Raw genomic sequence first — 21,638 nt, forward strand, 5'->3', positions numbered from 1 at the left:
CTTCTTCTTCCTGATGGTCCCATTTCAAACAACTGAGAAGAAGAAAGGGAGTGAGAAAGGTCAGTACACAGGTAATGTAAGCAAAGCACAGCAGACTTTGTAAATAGGCAAAGTTCAGTGACACTTCGCCTTTACACAGAAGGCAAAAAAGAAAAAAAGGATTTTAGGGGGTTGAAACATGTTTGTTTGTTGATTTAAATAGGAAATTTCCTGGAATTTTACAGAGCTCCTCACCAGAGATGTGTTTTTTGGTTGTTTTCCCACCTGGCTTGGCACTGGGTCCTCTGGTTTTGGGAGGATCATCAGTGACATCTGGTGGATGCTGGGCTCCCAGTGGCCATTTTTCTCTGCACCTTTCATTTTTTAAAAGGGAAATCCCAGTTGGGTACTACAGTGGTTTTCTATTTTTCCATCTTCCCAGATGCTAGCACTTGGTCTGAGTTTAAAGCCTTGCTTGCCTCCTGAATGGCACTTTGTTAATGGCATCACAGTAAACCAAATCTGTATAAACCATTTTTGTCCTCGTTTGGGGGCACGCTTAAACTGCCACCTGTAACAAGCTGTAAATTGAACTGTATTTAACCTACATGACAATAAGTAACAACTATCTCCTCTCCTGGTTTCCAACCTGAGAAGGACATGGGATGTGCAATAAAAGGTTTTAGAGATTGAGACTTGGTTGTTGGACTGTGATGCTTTCAGATCAAAAGCCACCCCGCATTTGGTGTTGTGTCTTTACAGGCCCTTTCCCTGTACCCTGCAGGTCTGTCTGATCCCAGATCCTCCTGTAATACTTGTTGCAAGAGAGAAGTTATAACATATTCAGATAAACCATGATCCCATTGTATATTAGCTAATTCAACTGCCAGGTCATCAAAGAGCAGAGTGCCCAGGCCCCCGCTGTCATGGAGAAAAGGAGATGAAGGGTTAAACCAACAAGTATCACCCTTTACTAGTGGTCTGCTTTTCAGATGGTAGCTTTAACAGTCATGTGGGTTTGCTCTGATCTACAGCAGTACCCCCTCTTTTTTGTTACAGTCGCAGGCAAGGCTTATCAGGGCTTCCCATCACACACCTGAAAACAAATGATCTCAGTTGAAACGGGATCTTAATAACTTTACTCTTTATTAATGACCTCAGTAGTGCCTACTGATACAAACTGGCCACAGTGATCCAATATCCTTCTAACTGGCCACATCAAAATACAGCATAATGGGTAACCACATCTGAACAGGGCTTTCCACTGTGCAGCCTCGGTTGTGAGATCAAACACTAGACTCAAATGAATGCAAACTTGGAGAACATAATCTGCCAGACGTGGATGTAATGAGGAGCCATGTGGTGGCTCTTTGTGCACAAGCAAGTCCCAGAGCAGACTTCATCAGAAAAGTCAATTCCTGCCTGGTTTTAGCAGAGAATGGGAGTACCACAGGAATCTGTTGGGAGATAGGGGTAAAGAGATGTATTTTAAATTAGGGGTACCCAACGTATGGTTCAGCATATTTGGCCCGGTGTTATTAAGGCAGAACATAAAAAGTAGTATGAATTCATCTCTTACATGAAAGAACTGGGCTAAGTTTCCCACAGTTATGTTGTGGACATGCTCAATGGTCCTGTTCAAGTTGCTGCCCAAATGCGGTAGAAGAAATAGGCTGTATCCCTAAAGGGCTCAGGAGAGCTAGAAGAAGGTTACGTTACTGTATTTGCTTTACAGATGGAACATGTGAGGCCAATGGCATTGACGGGTAGGGAGCCAGTGTCAGAGACGTAATGTGGGAATGTGCAGTCTGGCACAGCATTGTCCCCTTGAAGGCAATCAATCAGTAATGCCACTTACTTCTCTTCACGCCTTTCCCTCATTGTGCTGCGGGAATGGGATGTGTTCAGCAGTGGGTGGAAAACATCTGTCTCACAAAGTTTTTGCATCCTTAGAAACCACACTCTCAGCGATTTCTGCATGACAAGAAACAACAACTTTTTTCTGTCCCTGTCCAATTTCATGCCTAAAGCCCACAAAATCTTACCAGCATGATTAAGTGTGCTGGCTTCAGGAGTCATGCAAGTAAGGGTTTCCAGGATCTGGCTCTTATTTTCCTTATTTGAAGAAGCTGCAAGTAAAGAGGACTCATCTTCCCAGCTGAGCTTTGTCATGAACTTTGTTTTTTACTTAGGTGTGTTGAGTGGTAATGCTTCTCTTCTTTTGTATCACTGTGAAGAACCCCATCTAGTCTTATTTGCTTTGCTGAGTGGTTTTCTCAGCCTTCATTAGAAAACAGAATGGAGGAAGCTTTCTCCTGCTCAGCCCAAAAGATCCCTTCTCTCCCATTTCTCCTGTAATCTCTTGGGGATTTTATACAAGCTTCCTTTTGCTCTGCCTCTAGTACAGCTAAGAAAATATGCTCCCATAAAGACAGCAACATTCCAAAAGCCTGGGAATTGTCCCATTTATACCTCCAGCAACTAGTGACACACACCAGCTTAATTAATCTGCTTGGTGCTGAAGGATTTGGTTTTCCTTTGCCACTCTCCCGCTGTACAGGAATTCAATTCAGCCACAGCCACTGGGGTGGAAGAGCAAGGTGGAGAGAAACCGCCACTGCAGTTAATAGCACTGGCTGATGCATTCAGCCTCTGCAGTCACTACCGACACTATGTGCCTCACCAGTCTTCATGTTAGATGCCAGGGGATTTTAGGAGGGTGTGTGAGAAAGCAGCTGGGGGCGCTGAGCGGGGAGGTTGCTGCAGCACAGCACAAATATGAATGCCTTTGTCATACTCTGAAGGTTAATGAGACAGAAAGGGCAGAGAAAGGTTCTTGTAAGGCTTTAAAAAGCCCAATGGTTTTCCATTTCTTTTATGACTGTGGAGTAACTTAGGCTGTTATAGTCCTCTCTGAAAGGCCATAAATCATAGCAACCTGGCTTACATCAAATTAGAAACTATGGGTCGAGGAGAAAGTTGTTAAAATCTTGATGGATTTGGGAAATAAATAGCTATGTCTGTACTGGGACGAGTAATATTTACCTAGATAGATGAAATGCTGAGTTCAGGATGCAATATTTTTCCAGGACTGTACACAGCACTAATTTCTCAGTAAATAGTGAAATATTTCAGAGACTACAACCACTGCTAGATTCCATCTGATATATCTGTAAGATCTTGAGGCAGTTTATAGCACAAGGTCACATTTCTCATTTTGGTTTCTGTAAGCAAAAGAAAAATGATTCAGGAACGGAAAAAGTGATTGTTTAGATTCCATAAAACCTGAGTTACTTATGTTGGGTGTCATCATAAAATTCCACAGTAAGAAAGATGGTTATGTTTAGTCCTGGATGGATATTTTTCATAGGCTTTGTTTCTTCTTTGACTTGTGAAATGAATCAGAAAATCATGTGGGACTTGAAAAGCACAAGCTGATCTGACATTTTCTTCCCAAACACCTTTATACTTTATCCCACTAGACTTGATATTGATGGATTTGTGTGAGAAATAATTTATAAAGAGAAGGGGACAGATGAAAATCTATGCTTCTCCTGCTTCTGCTTTCTGGTGTAGCGAAATAACTGGTTGGTTGGTTGTTCCTCAGACTGTAGATACTATCTCCTCAAGCCATTTTTTTTACTGTAAGGAAGCACATGGAGGACTTGCCATTGTAAAGTAGCATGGCAAAACAGAACTTTTAGGAAGAGAGAATTTGAGGGACCACAGTCACATTCTGGAATCAAGTGAGGTCTTTTAAATTTAACATACTTACATGCAAGCTGCACATACTTTGTTGTGTTAGCATGTAGAAATTCATATCTGGGTGGTAGAGCATGAATAGGATGAGGTCTTGGGTCCTAGATCAGTTTTCTGTTGCGCATCCAAATAGAGAAGTCCGGTGTAGAGCGAGATACATCTCCTGTGACTGTAAGCGAGCTGGTGGTTCTGCTCTGCGTGTGCAGCCTCTCCAAGCACGTGCTTAGTTACACAACTGAGCAAACAACCCAAGCTGTAGGCAGACAGGGAACACTAACAAAGCTGGGCGCCCGGGATCCGGGAACCAGTATGCACAGCACTTCCAACACATCCAGGACACCAGGATGCACATTCTTGCATGGGAGCCCAGTGAACTCACGAGACCTTCCAGATGCTGGGTCTTGGAGCATTGTGTTGGCCCAGAAACAAGGCGAATACATGAGGGAAGATCAGAGTAATGAAAAGAAACAAACAAACAAAAACACAATAAAATGGGTAGTTGCTTCACCTCTTCCTCCCCTAGACCTAGAACAAGTTATGAGATAAGATCTCCAACTCTACCAGCCATTTTGGAAATTTGCTGGTTCCTCCTCTCAGCAAGAGGGAATGCAGAGCAGCTTTCCTGACACAGGTTCACTCCCTAACCTCTCTTTGACCTCCTCTGGAGTTGGTTTCGGATGATCCATTTTCTTATAGTCAGCGCAGGGAGCGGATACCACAAACTGGACTTTTCTTCTTGCTGTGTTCTGCATTTCAGAGGTGATGTAACCCTCTCTGTAATGCTCTTCTTGCTCGGTAGATACCACAAAGACCACAATTCCCAAGAAGAGCATAGATCCTGTAGCCCAGCAGCATTTAGGGAATGCATGGTGCCTTTCACACCCATTAGACCATCAAGTGAATGCAGTCACTGTGTTTTCTTCTGTATTGTTTTCCGCATTTGGGCTGCCAAAATGAATTTCATTTTAAACTCAAATGGAGGGTGAATGTCTTGCTAGTAAAGTTTCTGGCTCTCTGGATAATTGTTGTTCCTGTTTACACTATCAACGTAAGACCTTAGATTCTGAAATAAAATTATCATGGGCACATACCAACAAACTGTAGCCGAAAGGAGTGCTGTCAAATCCTGTTTTCTGGTGGGACTGTGTACCTCTTACCCAGCTTCTCCATTGCAATAGAAAGTCTGGAAACTGGAATCTTTTACTTATCAAGAAACAAGGATCATGCAGGAGGGTCTGCAGTGACACGTTTCCATGTGGCGTTCTGCCTTTGCGCAGGGCAGAGGCTACTTCTGTCCTCCTCCATGGTCATCCCTAAGCTTCTGCGCTAGCACAGATGTCCATGCACAGCAGGGAGTCCATGAATTTGTGTATCTATGACCTCCCCCCCCATTCTACCACATGATATAAACTTGGTTTAAAATATTCTTTAAACTGAGTATGAAGCATAACTATGCCTCTAGATAAACTTGCCTTTGGAGCAAGGCCATTGACTGATGTTCAGTAGAGTGTATAACTCTTATAAATTCCTGTGTTAATACTTGGACTGCTCTGAAACACAAACTTTTCAATCAGTAGCACTTTTCTTAGTTGGAATTGTAGAATTATGTATGCCAGAGCTAAAACATTTGTAATGTTCATTTGTTTTTACAGGTGCAAAGGGCCAGGTCTTGAAGGCTGTCCAAACGGGTGAGTATTTAATCTGCTACAATTAACGACAGAGCTGGAAAGAATGCATGTGTGTTTACATTTCCACGCTGGACACTGCAAGGCTGGGACTAAAGTTAAGTCTTCAGCTCTGTACAGGGAAGTGACAGATTAGAGCATAGAAAAGTGATTTAAAGAACTGAGAAATATTCCTACTGGCACAAGACTCCAAAATCTTATTCTGCTTAGCTTGCTTGTCAAGGTGAGACCTGGGATCTTACTGGAGAAGAAAAGGAGGAGCTAGAAAAAGAAAAGATTAAAGGCTAGTGGTAGAGAGATATTTAGGACTGATATGGTTACCTGCGTTACAGGGAATTCATCTCAAACAAGCTTAAGCGGATGTCCAGAGTGTGTGTTTGGTCAAAACCTACGGCTTTGTAAATCTTACACCTAAGCATTTTTTTGTCTTTCTGCATTCCCTTCTGTCCTGCAGCTCCAAAATCCCGTCTATCGCAGCTGGTGTTGTTGGAGGGCTCCTGTGCTTGGTGGTGGTCGGCTTGGGCATCGGCCTTTACTTGCGGAGACGCCACATTGTCAGAAAGAGGACCCTGCGCCGGCTGCTGCAGGAGAGGGAGGTGAGCACTGCCAGCACGGCACGGTGGCAACACAGGCTGTTTTACGTGCTTTAATGGGTGCCGGCCTCCTCATACTGAGAACTAAAGCACCATACATCTGCCTTGTAACTCAACAAGCCGTTGGGTTGGCAAACATGGTGTCTGCCACAGGAAAGAGGCAATGGGCATTTAACACCTTCTCACTTAATCTGAAGTCTCACTCTTTGGGATATAATTTTCAAAAGCTTTAGGGGATTTAGATGTCTAAATCCCAAGGAAAATCATTGAGATCGTCTACTTGGAAAAAACTACACCTTCAGGGTGAGATGCAGTGGGTTTGCTGATCCATAGCACCTTGCTGTGTAGACTCTCAGCCTTGAATAGTTTCTCCCTCCAGACAATCCTTGAGGCTGCTGTGGCAACTTGGGCACTTTTGAAAATTCTACCCCCTTGATGAGGCATATGTCTCATTTCTTCAGAAAGAAATGAGAGAGAAAGAAGAGGAGGGAAAGGAATTGAGGAAGTGTTTGTGTCTTGTCTTTGGTTTGTTTTTAGCACAAAAACCCCACAGAGCCATCAAAGTGGATGGTTCACCCTGTTGGGCACAAACAAGGTTCCTACACTGCATTTTGTTTTCTGCATGGTTTTGTGTGTGTTACAGCATCACCCTCTGGGTACCTCACATATAAACCAGCAAAATTCATTATCCTGGATTAAAGCCGCTCTTTTGTGATTAGCCCCCTTCTTTTTCTAGTCCAATCCTAGCAAATCATTAGCAGATTGTATTTAGCATCCTGCTAAAAGCTCAGTTGCAGCTCCTTACTCTGCTCACTGGCTTCACAGAGTCAGCTGCTGAAATCCTTAAAATCAAAGCTGTGCTGCTTTTAATGCACTACCTCACAGTATTTTACATACCACTGTATTCTACAGTTGTGATAGTAGAGTTCAGTTTGTGCTCAGCTCATATTGTACTCCCTGGACTCCTCAAAATGACAATATTTCATCCAGGCAGAACAGTTGCTGGCCCACTAAAATCAGATTATATCAAGCTAAATATGGTTTTATTCAAAGGTAAGGAAAAAGAAGCAGCACGAAGAGAAAAAGCTGACTTGCGCATCAAAGAAGAGTTAAATATCTCTGGAAGTCATTATTGCTGTTTGTAATAAGGCTTAGACCAAATTTTTAAAACCTTGATAGTAAATTCCACATCTCCTTTATTATTGACAAAAGAACACTCTCAGAGTTTCAGTTGCTGCTTGTAAAGCCTGTGGTCTGAGGGAGCCACTGGTGCCATGAGAATTCCATTCAGTTAAACAAGAGCAGACCTGAAAGGTTGTGGGTGATTCTTGCCCATTATTTAAAACATTTTTATAATTTATTCACAAGTTCAAAAAAAAAAAAAAAAAGTAGTCTTCTTTAGGATCTCTGGTAATCACATTGTTCTTCATGCCATGCGCTTTAGGGCTTTGAAGCCAAAGCCTTCATTTGAACAGTAGTATTCCCTTATTCTCCTTCAAAATGGCAGTCAGCACTCTGTGATTGGTTTTACCTCTGAAATTTGGAGCAACTTGAGATATTTATTGCTGCAAGTCGAAGTGGGGCTGTCCTCCTTTAAACTTCACATGGAATAAAATGTTCATTATTTTAAAGGAAGGATTTACTTGCTTCCCCAAAGCATGCTGTTTGCTGTCCTCCTAGACTGTATATCCTTCTAACATCATTTTCTCTCTGCCCCAGCTTGTCGAACCACTGACACCCAGCGGGGAGGCACCAAACCAGGCTCATCTGAGAATTTTAAAGGAAACAGAATTTAAAAAGGTCAAAGTTTTAGGCTCTGGAGCTTTCGGCACTGTTTATAAGGTAAGATACACCAAGGGGTGTTTCTCTTCCCCTTTTCATCTTGCGCCCTTATGCAGAAGCCACACAAACAGAGCATGAACTGGGAGCTGTGGTCATTGTGATCACTAAACTAGATTTTATAGCATGTCTATATTGAATGGTAGAGAGATGACTCAATCATCATTAGTTGAGTTACAAATCGGGTAACATGAGAAGTTTTACATGAGATGTTTCCAAGCCATACTGCTGAACCTGGAGAACAAAGATCTCAACTTAAAAACTAACACAGCCAAATACACCCTGTTGTGAGTGTTAGGAAAAAAAACAATCAGTTCAGTGCTAAGCCATTTTTCTATGTGGTCTGGGGTCTTGTTTTTATAATCATCAATCTCTTTCTTTAGAACTGGTTTAGATGTGTGGAAGTGTCTACACACCTTCAGCTGTGTAGGTCCACAGGGTATTTTTTTCTCTTGGTGTTTGTTTATCTTCTGTGTTTCTTATTCACCAAGTTCCACTTCTCTGTGCTCCTCTTATTCAGGATATGTGCCAGCAGTACTGAAATACAAACTTTCATAGAATCATATATCTCTTTATAAAGCTCTATATTCTGAAGCAGGCTTCCAGCTATGGCTAGGAACTTCTGAAGCTCAAATCCCATTAACCTCTGAAAATGTGGAGAGCACATATATTGCTATATTGCTGAGTATGTCAGCAGTGTGTCTTCACAGTGCCATGCTGTTCACCTGCTGCCTAAATGGCCTTCTGACACTGCAGATGTAGAGCACTGAACCAGATCGAGAGAAACCTGCCTGCCACTGCATGTATTTATCCAGTATGAATGCCATCTTGTTGTCATAAGAAAATGTCAGTTCTTTCATGCCAATATTTATAAATTGGAAGTGCAAGTTGCACATGCAGTTGCTGTGATACGCTAATTAGTTAGATTTCCATCCACAGAAGTTGCTCTTTATGCATCTCTGGGGCTATTTTTACAGGGGTGGTAATGAACATGGGGTTTTTTTCCAAAAAAGATACTGTAGAGGTGGCTGAAAGAGAAATACCACTCCATTAACAGGATTTGTTAACACCCACAAGACTTTTTTTTGCCTATTTTTGTTGCCTGCCATGTCTTCCCATTGCTCAGAATATTTAAGTCTTCTCAGAAGATGTAAAAGGTGTATGTAATTGTGAGAATTAACCTGGTAGATATGAGACTGAGTAACTCTTTCTACTTCTTTTTGGTAGGGACTTTGGATCCCGGAAGGGGAGAAGGTTAAAATTCCTGTGGCTATTAAGGAGTTGAGAGAGGCTACCTCACCAAAAGCCAACAAGGAAATACTTGACGTAAGTTTTCATGTTTGTTTTGTCAAGTTGTCAGTGGTCTGTGAATTTTCTTCTGTAACAGCTAAAGGGATTTCAGGATTTTGGGTGGGAAGGAACATTTTTTACCCAAAATTGATTTCTCTATCTAGAAGTTCTGGGCTTTGAAGCCCACTCTGTGAAATGCTTTTGCGCCTCCTATGAACCCTGTGCTCGCAGTCCAAATACTGATGTAATACTCTTGGGGTAGCACCTATGGAGAGGTCAGGACTATACATTTACAGCTAATTCTGCTTTGTTTATTCTCATGTTTAGGCCTTAAACTGTGGCACATACATGTCACATACAGGGTAGTAAATGCAGGGACTGCATACTCTTCAGTGATATCAAAGTACTTCCTCTTTTCAAAGAAGTTTCTGTAGCATATCTCCACGTTATCTTTTCTTTTCCTTTAAATTAGGACACTAAACAAAAGCTCTTTCTTTTATATAAACCAGTGAAAGAAGTCAGAGGGATGACTCCAAAATCTCCTCTCAAAACAGATTTTGCTACACAACCAACTTTTCAAGGTCACTGAAACTTCAGAGATAATAATGTCCAATTAAAGATGATTTGCCTTACAGAAACACACTAGGTATAGAACAGGCGCAGCAGCTTTAGCTCATATAATCCAGGCGAGCTCTCGCTAGCTTTATTAGGGTAGGGCTAATTCAGAAGATTGTTGTTGAATACCAAGCATACTTGGAGCAGGTTATAGTGTACCGCAGAGATTTCCAGGATAAACAGTTGAAACAAAGGCCCACTTTAATGTCTTGGGCTACTTAGAGGGACCCACGACCGCAAAATAGCTCCCTTCTGCTCCCTGCGAGGAGGTGGTGGCCTCTTTGACTTTGTAGTATCAAATGTAATAGCCAGTGCCAAGGCTTGGATGCTGTCTGAAAGCTGTGTGGCCCATACACCCTCCCCACTCTTCAGCATCCCAATTCTCAGCCCCCGGGTCAGCCCCACGCGGGCTGTGCAGCAGATGGGCAGTAAGAACAGCTCCAGCTCTGCAGAGTTCCCTCTCCTCCCCCCACCTCCCCGCCCCCGAGATGAATACAATATGGATCTGAATCCCAACAGGAAGCAAGGCAAGGGACAGACACCCTTCATCATTATGACGGCTTGGTTTGGAAGCCTAGGGAGATGAGCATGTTTTGGTCTCTGCTTACATCTGAGCATCGTATAATGGATTTGCAAGATTCTTTAAAAAATACTGCCACAAATATCAACGTAATTGAACAGCAGATTGTATTCTTGCTTTATCTTTCCTCAAGCTAGCCCACAGAACCAATGCTCTCTCTGACAGAGGGTTGTTTTTCAATGACCTGCTCACATCCTGCGGTAGGTTGAGGAGCAATTGTCCAGTTCTACTGGAGATCATCTTTAACCTGCCTGCCTGGAGGCCACTTTCATTCAAAACAAGGATACCAAATGCAGAATTAGCACCTCAGGAGAAGCTGTATTACATCATGTTTTGCTTAGGCTGGCAAGTCGAACAGCAATACCAAGGCCAGAAAGTATTGCTTAAGAATTGGGGTTGCTTATTTCTTGAACGTCATTGCTCTAATAACTTTGTTTAATAATAGTTCTTACCAGCTACACAGCTATGTGACATCTGTGGAAAGCTTGTTAGATGATGACTAAAGTGCTATGGTATTTCTTCTCTTAAGCTCTTAGAGCAGATTTGCTCGTTTCCATGCCACATTAGTCTCTTCACTATGATTTTAGGCATTGGAGGACTGCTAGGTTAATGCTAAATCACCAAGGGATGATTAGTTGGTGTCTCTCCAGATGCTGAGTTAAGATGCATGGAAAAATGGAAAAATTCTCATTTATTTCCCATTGTGTAGGTTTTCAGTCAGATGGCTTTAAAAATGTCTAAATGTGACATATTGTAAATCAGACACAAAATTAGTTAAAAAACCCAAACAGCTTCAGCTGTAATTTTTTCCCCAGTTGGAATCCATTCTTTCAGCTGGCACTTGACAGTGGATGTCAATATGAATATGCATCTGAAATATCAATCCATGAGTAGTTTTTGCACACAAAAACCATGAAGTTGTGCTTTTTACCCCGTGGCCATGTTAAAGGATGTATTCGGTGTGTCCGGAGTGTACTTCACCAGCTTCTGAAGGAGCATCTCCCTTCCTACAGAAGAGCAAAGGAAAAGGGCACCTTAGCTCAGTACCTAAAGCTATGTAGGGTGAACCCAGGCTTGACAAAAGAGTTTTTCACATATTTATGAAGCTCAAACCCAAAGTTCCAGTTGACCAAAGGGTTTATTATGCTTGGGGTCCCACATTATAAGTACATTCCTGGTATAATTTACATTGCTATATGGGTCTGAAACAGCTTTTCCAATTGGGGACAACATTTTCACCACATGTATTCAAGCTTCTAAAGAGGTGAACTGATTATTAGCCTGTTTGGTTTGACATCAACTGAAGAAGATAATGATCAAGAAGAACACGGTCTCTTAAAAAGTCAAACTGTCAGTCACATCCTAAATGACAACTTTTGACTTTCTGGGTTAGAACAAACCTTGACAGAGGGGCAGAAGTCTCAAAATACTCATTCCCAGACAGTTTGGTGAGAAGATCTGTGGAGGAGAAAAAGCAATATGACACATGTTCACAAGACGTGTTGTCATTGCAATTGGGTGCTTAAAATGATGAAATCCCATCAGTTTCCAGGTGATGTTCAATTTATTTATTCTGCCTAGGTCTGCAAGTTTTATCCCCAGGATTTTGTGTCCAATGTTTGCTTGGTGTAACAGAAGTGGGAGCCTGGCTCTTCTGTGGCATTTCAGTGATGCTTCAGTTCAAAATCTGGACCTTCCACTGAGTAGAAAAAACATGGTCCACAGAGAGGGAAATACAAGTATTTTGTATGTGGTATGAGGCACAGGGTTTGCATATAGTATTTTAGCAATCTCTTGAATGACCAACTCATTTTAAACTGCCTCCAAATATGTGTCATGCCAAAGGGAGTGTTTCACGTTGCTTTTTTTCCTTTCTTTTCAGGAAGCTTACGTGATGGCTAGTGTTGACAATCCTCATGTGTGCCGCTTGTTGGGAATCTGCCTCACTTCCACTGTCCAGCTCATCACACAACTAATGCCTTATGGTTGCCTCCTTGATTACATCCGAGAGCACAAGGACAACATTGGCTCTCAGTACCTTCTCAACTGGTGTGTGCAGATCGCAAAGGTAAGTGGAGCAGCATACCTCCATATCAGCTAAAACTCACACTATAACACAGAGATCTGACAGCACATAATGTATTTATTCGCTTACCTGTCTCTGTAAATCTATTTCGTCACGTGGTTTGTAGATACCTTATATGTGACAGTAAGTGGTTGCTTTGTCTAAAACAATTTACCATTTTCAAGCTGCTGAGCAAACCTTAACTATTCTTCAAAATGCTCCTAGAGAGCTTAGTATTATCACCAACAGATTTATGTCCAAACCGAACACCTGATAATGAAATTATAGTGTGATTAAACAATGCTGTGGCAGGGCAGGGTATAGAATTTGGCAATTCCCATACCAAAATGCTGACTCCATCAGTGGATTTCTTTGGGCTGTGGCACAATGCAGACAGTGATGTTATTGAGGCACTTTCTTGTGTGCCTCAGAGAATTTTAGGCTGAAATCTCTGAGACCTGAGGACCAAAACTGCTGATTAATGAATACCAGCTCCATTCTAGCACAGGCTGGCTGTGACCAAAAGACATTCAGGTACCACAGGGCTGTTCTGTCATTTATATGCACTGAGTTGGTGCCTGTAATGTAATTGCAATCACCATAGTGCCAAATAAAGGACTAATTATCATACTTGGCACTGTTTGCCAAAGAGCAAAGCAGCAAAGAAGGCTGAAGTACAGCCTCTTGCCCTTAGCAGCAACACGCTGTGTTTGGAAGATGGTTAGCCATTTGCAAGCATGGAAGAATGGAGCAAAACCAGCACAAAAAATAAGTTCAGTTTGTTGGAGGTTCGTCGTATAAGACGGCATTATCCACAAAGCCCCGCTGATTTAATCCTCCTTATTTCAGGAATGCTGGTCTGCAAGCTAACCACACACTTACAGCCTTATCGGTCCCTTGAGACCTTGTATACATCACAAGCTCGCCTGGCCGTGGTTTGCTTTCGGGAAACATGCTGAGGACCTCAGAAATGTATCCACCAAAAGTACACAGAGCACATTTTTCATCTCAGTATGTGTACTTCTTTACAGCACGCTCCAGAGCAAGTGAATTTTCATTTATGCATCCACCCGGGATGTGAACTGCCTCTTTCTGACTCTTTTGCCCTCTTGCTTTAAATCAATTACTGCTCTGTCCTGGCTTCAGTCCCTTTGGAGGATGAGCTGGAGGCCACATTTCCCTCCTCCTCCTCCTGGTTAATTTTTAAGGTGGCAAACTCAGTCCCCAAACTGATCTTTGAGGCATCGCTTGCCCAAAAGGTTGCCATTCACAATTGTTAGCTTCTGTTTTACTTTTTTTCATGTCGGTTCAACATTTGCCCATAGCAACCTCTACCCTCTCCAGCGATGCCTGACCTTCAACATACTCCTTTGTGCTGCTCCTCACTGAAGTTCTCCTCAAAGCACTCGTAAATCCTGTGTTCAGCTTTTTCCCACCAATGTGTCTGGTGTTACTACTCTGATAAAGTCATGCCAGATTTTTGCACATTCTCTGACTCTTTAAAAATGTACTTTCAGAGGGGTCAAAAATGGAAGCCAATATATTTATGTCTAGTAACAAATCAGCAGGAGGCAAGTTCCCTGGGAAGCTTATTCTCATTCTGTTTTCACAGCTTTGAAATAAGTTTTCTTTGCATCTTTTACAAACATTATCTTTCACTGAGGTATGGAGTCCTGTCTTTCAGAGAAGATGCTATGGCAGAGCATAGGCACCCCATGTGCAGAAGCTCTGTGAAGTAACTCTTTGAACACGCTGGTCTCATGCTTAATGATGAAAAATGACTTAAACCCCAGGCCTGCACACAATTAAGTATCTGCTGAACATTCTAGATAAGCAATTCAATGTCTTCAGTGTATGGTTATGTACGTGCACAAGCCTTTTAGCCATCAGTGTCTTAAACAGCTTAGTTTGAAACTGATATTCTGCCTTTCAGAGCTTTGCCTCGTAATAAGTCTGCAGCAAGATGTGTTTAGCAGGAACTTTTTTGTCCTACTGGGGCTAGATTATGTGATTATTATTTCTTTTTTAAGATAGTCAGTTTTCTGTCAGCTGCTCAAGATGTTTTGTTTCCAGAGCTCTGCTCGCTGAAGAGCTATCTGTGTAATGAAATGCAGGCTCATAGTGGCATTGCTCCAGGTTGTTTGGGTGGTTTGTTTTGGCAACATCAGCAGCGCATGGGTGAAGTTCTGCTGAGGGACTCGAGTGGAGGATTCGATGGTGGTCCAGGTTAGCAGTGGGTTTAGGAAGGGGGTGGAGGCTGGAAGGGAATTATTCCCTCCAGTGCTCTGTCATCTCATCAACATGATCATTTTGCTGTTAACTTTGTAGGCTACAAGTACTTCTTTATTAATTTCCTCTTCATAAAAATACAAGCACCAGCAAAAACCTATGGACTGGGAATAATTGTGGTTTTTAGAAAAGATCTTGCAGGAAACTTAGAAATCATGAACTTTTTGACTCCACACACCAAAAGACTGGTGTTGAAGGAAAGGGGAATAATCTCTGTGGTCAGAAACACAGCTGATTTATGCTTTAGAAGTCAAACCAGCACAGTTAGTCGTATTCTTCCTTGGGAGGCAGTTGTATCCAAAAAGCACGTATGCTATGGGAAACCTAGTTTAATCATGGGAGGCAGTGAAACTGGAAGAACGTGCCTTTTCAAAGAGGCATCTGAAAACAGATGCAACTCTGAGCTCAGCCATAAAATGAATTTTTTTACTGTTTTTTCCTCTTTTCTCACCTTTACAGTGGGATGCCTCATTGTTAGCAGGGAGAAGGTAGACTATGCCACAGTAAGACGCAGTATCTGCAACTTTGAATGAATAATGTCTAAATACTTCTGTAGGGTTGGCCTATGTGCATATGGAAGGTGGTAGTTAAACTCTGTACTATACTCTCCTGAAGTCACTGAGGTTGCACAAGTGCAGCTGAAAGAAGAGTTATTTGAAAGTCCTGTCCTGATTTTGTATTTCTTGAACTAGATCCCAGAGGAACCTCATCCCCTGCTATATATATACCCGCTACTGTCTCTTTTTTCTTCATCACTCCACCTGTACACGGACCCACAGAAAGGTTCCTGGAGGGTAATAGTTATTTCTCAGTGTAACTGTCCTCACCCAGCAATAAGCATCACATAAATTGAAACAGGAAACCTTCTTCTGAAGGTGGGATGGGTTACCACGTGTCCATGGTGGCGTGCTCACAGGCTTCACAGGCTGAAGTTTGGTAAGTTGTTCGCAAGTCCAAGCCCAAAGCGTGTGATGCCCACCAACAGTCTGTTGTATTGCAGGGAATGAACTATTTGGAGGAGCGTCGCCTGGTGCACCGTGACCTTGCTGCCAGGAACGTCCTCGTTAAGACTCCTCAACATGTGAAAATCACAGACTTCGGGCTGGCAAAGTTGCTCGGTGCTGACGAAAAGGAGTATCACGCCGAGGGAGGCAAGGTAAAGTGCGTCGGAGAATGAACCACTGCTGTGTGTTTGTCAGTGTTTGTGCTTGTGCACAAGCCTTGAACACAGAGGGGAAAAAAGAAAGAGAGTGGATTTTTCAAAGCACTCAGCTGCCGTCTCAGCATGCTGCCTTTGAAGCCTGAGGAAGTCCTCTGAAATCAGCCGAAGCAGCGTCAGGCCAGTGGGACTGCAGTGGGAACGGAGGTAGCAGAGCAGCGAGTGCTTTTGAAATTCCCACCCAGAATGTCTGGGAAAAAGCAAGATTATTAAAAAAACATTAAAGAGGAGGAAAAAAAGAAAAAAAAGCATGGCTGAATTCATCAGTGTAGCCAACACCAATAGCACTGTGCAGTTTATGAAGAGAAAGGGAATGCTATGTATTTACAGCAGAAGAAAGACCTGTCAGACTTGGTTCAACACGCCTTCGTGTTGTACTACGTGCTGATGGAGGGAATGTGTCCTGCTGAGAAATTAAGGAGAAGCTGCTTGCAAATATTGCGGACACCATAAATGGAAACCATATGAGTGCAGATCAGTCTTTGTCAGGCTCTGCGGCCTGAGATTGGATTTGTGTCCTGTTGTGGTAGCAGGTTAAAAAAATGGTAATCTGACTGTTAAAAGTATTGCAAAACTAATTTGTGAGAGAGATTTCTAATATGCCTAGTATTTCACCAGTTCCCAGGTTCAACATAATAAATGAAAATAATAATAAGAGACTCAAAAGTGGCCTGCTTTACCACTCAGAGAGTTGTGTGTTGTAGTTGGTTGTTTTTTTCACTTCTGTAACCAAACTACAGGTTTACACACCACCTGGTGGTAAATATCCCTCACAAATTTTGGCTCAGCCTCTTAAGGCTTGTTTGTGAATTTTCCTAGGTTCCTATTAAATGGATGGCCTTGGAGTCAATTTTACATCGGATTTACACTCATCAAAGCGATGTCTGGAGTTATGGTGAGTCTAAAACCAGTTACAGTTATTGCAAATGGGTTAGAAAATTGCAGGATTTGCTAGTGACTCTACGCAGACCTTTTTCCTTCCCATTATGAGAAGACTGAGAGATTAAACATAAACAGTGGTCCCAAAACTATCCAACAAAGTAAAATTCCCATGAAATGGCATGCTAGTGAGCTGTAACATGTTTTGGAGAATATGCTTTCAGATGATGAGCCCTCCCCTGGAAAGGGCTGCAGGTAGGAGACTACTCCATTTTCTGAAGTTCTCCTGATGCTTTTCTTCAGCAGCTTCACATGAAATATAACTTGGCTGACAAGAAAGCCAAAGCCACGTAATTAGAGGGAGGACCTAGGACCATCGGCCACACTGTTGGTCAGTGTCAATCTGCTGTGGCCTAAAATGCTTGTGCTGTCTTGGTGTTGAGAGAACAACGCTAAAAGGGAAGGAAAGTAAAAACCTCCTTAGAGAGGTATATATACCAATTTATATTTGGTATAGTTCATCAGCCAGCTTGAAAGAAAAAGGAGCAGAAAGGAAACTTTTCAGAGTATCTTATTCCAAAATTTCCACTCCATGGGCTCTTACATTCCTGGAAAATACTCAATGCAGATGGTCAGATCCTGTATCCTTTCAGAAGTACAGCCTCTGGTCCTTTTAATCCATTTATGTATCTTGGCATCCAAAATCTTGTTTTGTATCCTAAGCTACGAGACAATCACAACAGCTACATCACAAGAGTACGTGGTATGTCAGCAGATGACGCTGGGGCAGCTGGTTTACACATCTTTCAAAAACTGCTCTTGCTCGTCTCCAAAGAGATTGATTGTTTTTAAACAAAAAGACAATTTACATTTTAAAACAAAAAGACAAATTTACTCCAGCCACTTGCTGGGCTGGAGTCAAGAGGCAGTAACCTGCATTTCCTTTCTGTGAGGCTGGGAAGTTGGTGGGATGTTCAACACTGAGATACTAGCTGAGATTATAAAAAATAAAGGGGGAAAGGGAGGGAAAGGCAAAAAGCAAAATCTTAAAGGGAAGCAGGATGATTTCAACCTGTTTTATTAATTTGTCTCTCTTTAAAATCAGGGCAGAAAACATTTTTCCCTGACTGGGGCTCTGGCAATGCAGTGCCTCTGCGAGAGCTCTCTCTGCTCACCAGCTCTGCACCCAAGCGAAGCAACCTGGCTCCTGGCAAAGCCTTTCTCATGGTCTTCTCTTCCCCCTTGCAGGTGTGACAGTTTGGGAGCTGATGACATTTGGGTCCAAGCCATATGAAGGGATTCCTGCCAGTGAGATCTCCTCTGTCTTGGAGAAGGGCGAGCGTTTGCCTCAGCCCCCCATCTGCACCATCGACGTATACATGATCATGGTCAAATGTGAGTTCGCATTTGGGGTTGTGGGTGCTTACCTAAGTTGCATAAGTAGTACAATTGCCCTTGTTATGTAACATTTGTATATGCTGTGGTTTTGGTGATCGCACAGGGTTATGTGATAAGAGTGATGACACCAGAGTGTGTTCCTATACCTCGAGCGTTAGCTAGGAGTACAGGATATGGTTTCAGTAGTCACTGGTTCAACCAACTGATGCTGTTTTCACCATTCGCACCACTGGCTGATAGTCAATTACTTTAGACTGATATTGCCAGGCAGTATAATTTAGCATAACACCACCCACTGTACCTGATACTCTGGTTTTGTATGTCTAGAAAATAAAATTAACATTGCCTTCTCCTCCAGGCTCCCCCTTAGTTCAGTCATATGCCTCCCCCCGGGAATCACGCACATGGATTTATGTACTCCTTTTACTAAAGGAGTGCCAGGATCACAGACACCACAATAATGGCAGATGCACATGAGGATCTGGACTTCCTCACTCAATTTCTTCCTCATTTTTTAATGAAAGTGAGGCCCCTTTTTGGCAGACAGCTGTTGCAGTAAAGTAGCACAAGAGCTGAGGGTCTCTGAAGCACTTTTCAGCTATTTTTAGGGCACGTCAAAGGACTTTGAACCCCAAACCCCTTTTCCACCTCTATCAGCTGCTGATATGTTAGATTATTACATGGCTTCCCATGCATCTCTAGGCCATGACTGCCACATCCCTGCTTGATATTATGAGGATACTGATAAGCAGCCCACTAGGTGGCATTTAAGACCTTCTCACTGGAGCAAAATGTACCTGTTCCTGGAACAGGAGACACACTACCATGAACACCCCGTAGCGCAACACTTTTGGGGAATCTTGGAGCACCCACAAGTTGCTTTGTTGGGACAGGCACCACACAGGGAAAGCCTGATTCTGTGCTCAGCAAGACAAGCAGGAACCAGGGCCAGAGGTGTGCACCTAGCCTGGGAGGTGCCCAGTCCCAAAAGCAATGTCCTAGAAACACGTCCTCGGAGATGCTGAACCCTACTGACACCTCAGCCCATCGCCTTTCCTTTGGGCCAGTCCAGATGTAGAAAGGAGGCATTTTTCCAGACACCTAATCAGGTACCTGCTGCTTTTAAAACACATGCAGGGGGGTGTCCCCATCCCCTTTCATACCGTTACACTGAATTTAAATGTGAGTGTGAGGATCTGGGGGTTGAGCCTTCCTTCTGCCACAGGACTCAGCTCCGCATTTTTCACTGCTCTTCTCACTTCATGTTTGCAGGCTATAGGGCAGACCCTGTTGAAGCCGTGCCATTTTGACTGTAGGAATTCAGGATGCCCAGTCATCTCTTATAAGCAGAGAGTATAAAATGAAATGTTTAGTTATTGCACATTTTTTAAAGGAGCAGAATTTAAGCAGGTGCAACTCAGAAATTCAGGAATAGGAGATGCTACTTCTGCAACAGGAGCAAACTCCCAAAGGCCCCACTCTTTCTAAAAGCAAGAAGGATTTCTTCTTTCTAGCATGGTAAAAAGTCACTGGCAATGATGAGACTTTGTCTAATGCAGTTTTCAGATGGCATATTATCACTCGGCTTCTCCATTACCATGGATAGGCTGTTTCTTATGGGTTCTCCAGACACACAAAGCTTGACCTTCATTATTTTTAATTTTAAACACGAGTCTCTACATCAGCTCATCTGTTAGTTGATAACAGAAAGTGTGGGTTTCCTAAGTAATATCACATGTAAAACCACCACTATCTAGATTAGAAATCTCTTCTAGCATCGATCCACACTAAGCTGTAGGACTTGTTTTTGTTAAAGTCCGTTTACTAATTGAATGCAGCTTAGATACAGTTAATCTTTCAGAATGTCCCCAGAGAGGATGTTTTGAATTTTAAAAGACATCTGGTACAGAGGGTAGCTTCTGTTTTAGGCTTCCCAGGATTTCACAAAGCCGTGCAGTGACTAGGCAGTCAAATCACCGTACCTCTGCAGGGGCCCGCTGAAGTTAGTTTGCTTCCCCTCCTTCAAGAGGTTTTTCAAGGCTAATTTGGAGCAATCCAGGCTGGCCACCCATTTGCTGTCCTCTGGACTCATGCGTTATTATCACTCAGGTGGGACCTGCCTGCTCACATGTTGATAGGCCAGCAGGAGAGGAGATAGGCTCAGCCTGGAGCTTTTCCAGCATAGGGTTTTATTACCTCCCTCATTCTTCCCAATGCCAAGATACGCATTTTAAATGCTGCAATTCACACCAGTGGCTGAACCTTTTATGGTGGTCCCTTCTGGGTAACTCCTTTCTTTATTCCATGCAGGACATTGTTCATTTTGCTGCTACATTTCATTTTAAGCTCTGTGTTTGATCACCAAAACCAACCTTATTTGTTGGTTGCTCTCCCTGTTGTCCCTCCAGGCTGGATGATTGATGCAGACAGCCGTCCCAAGTTCCGTGAACTGATAGCAGAGTTCTCGAAAATGGCCCGTGACCCTCCACGCTATCTCGTTATACAGGTACTAAACCTAATGGTAGGAACATGTCTGATGGGCATTAATATGGGGCCCAAAATTAGTAACGCATATGAAAACATATAATAGGGTGGTGAGGCACTGGAACAGGTTGCCCAAGGAAGTTGTGAATGCTCCATCCCTGGCAATGTTCAAGGCCAGGTTGGACAGAGTCTTGGGTGACATGGTTTAGTGTGTGGTGTCCCTGCCATGGCAAGGAGGTTGGAACTAGATGATCTTAAGGTTCTTTCCAACCCTAACTATTCTATGATTCTATGATTTATCACTGCTTTCGAGGTCTTAACACATTCAGCTAGAACCAACCACCAACAGAATTTCAAGACCAGTCACTATTTTCTTAGGACTTGTCCCAGTGTAGGACCAGTAACAGTCCATACTGCAGTCCTAAGAGGAGAACAGTTCCATCCTCTTAAAAATTGCAGCTGTTTTACAGCAGAGATTGCAGGCCCAAATTCCCCTAAACTCTAGGTAAATTTGAATAAACACACAGATCAAGATTTTGCATCTTGAGCCTCTTGCTAAAGTACTTTGTGTCTCAGAGAAGGGGATGATAAGGGCTTGAAGGGAGCCTAACCCTCTCTCACGCTGACTTGTCTCACAGGGAGACGATAGGATGCACCTGCCCAGCCCTACGGACTCCAAGTTTTATCGCACCCTGATGGAGGAGGAGGACATGGAAGATATAGTGGATGCTGATGAGTATCTGGTGCCACACCAGGGCTTTTTCAACAGCCCTTCAACATCCCGCACTCCTCTCTTGAGTTCGCTGGTATGAAACCTTTCCTCTTTGAAAACATGACAAGCAATTTGAAGAGTGAACTGCTTTTCATAACGTCTGTGTTTTCTTTCTCTCTCTTTTTAAGAGTGCTACTAGCAACAACTCTGCTACAACCTGCATTGACAGGAATGGGGTAAGTGGGATGACCT

General features: G+C 42.9%; 1 protein-coding gene and 1 long non-coding RNA gene across 2 annotated transcripts in view; one reads left to right on the forward strand and one right to left on the reverse strand.

Annotated features, from left to right (window-relative positions):
- The window catches only part of EGFR (epidermal growth factor receptor), a 136,232-nt gene extending 130,802 nt beyond the window's left edge, over positions 1-5,430 (forward strand). Inside the window, exon 16 of the mRNA XM_030476869.1 lies at positions 5,391-5,430. Coding sequence (XP_030332729.1) covers positions 5,391-5,430 — 40 coding nt within the window. The remainder of the gene's footprint in view (positions 1-5,390) is intronic.
- Positions 1-21,638, reverse strand: part of LOC115604140 — a 25,471-nt gene continuing 3,833 nt past the window's right edge. Inside the window, exons 3-5 of the long non-coding RNA XR_003990131.1 lie at positions 15,731-15,740; positions 6,195-6,201; positions 1-10 (exon numbers count right to left, since the gene is read on the reverse strand). This is a non-coding gene — a long non-coding RNA (uncharacterized LOC115604140). The remainder of the gene's footprint in view (positions 11-6,194; positions 6,202-15,730; positions 15,741-21,638) is intronic.

Source organism: Strigops habroptila, chromosome 1, assembly GCF_004027225.2.
Source record: "Strigops habroptila isolate Jane chromosome 1, bStrHab1.2.pri, whole genome shotgun sequence".
Classification (NCBI taxonomy): domain Eukaryota; kingdom Metazoa; phylum Chordata; class Aves; order Psittaciformes; family Psittacidae; genus Strigops; species Strigops habroptila.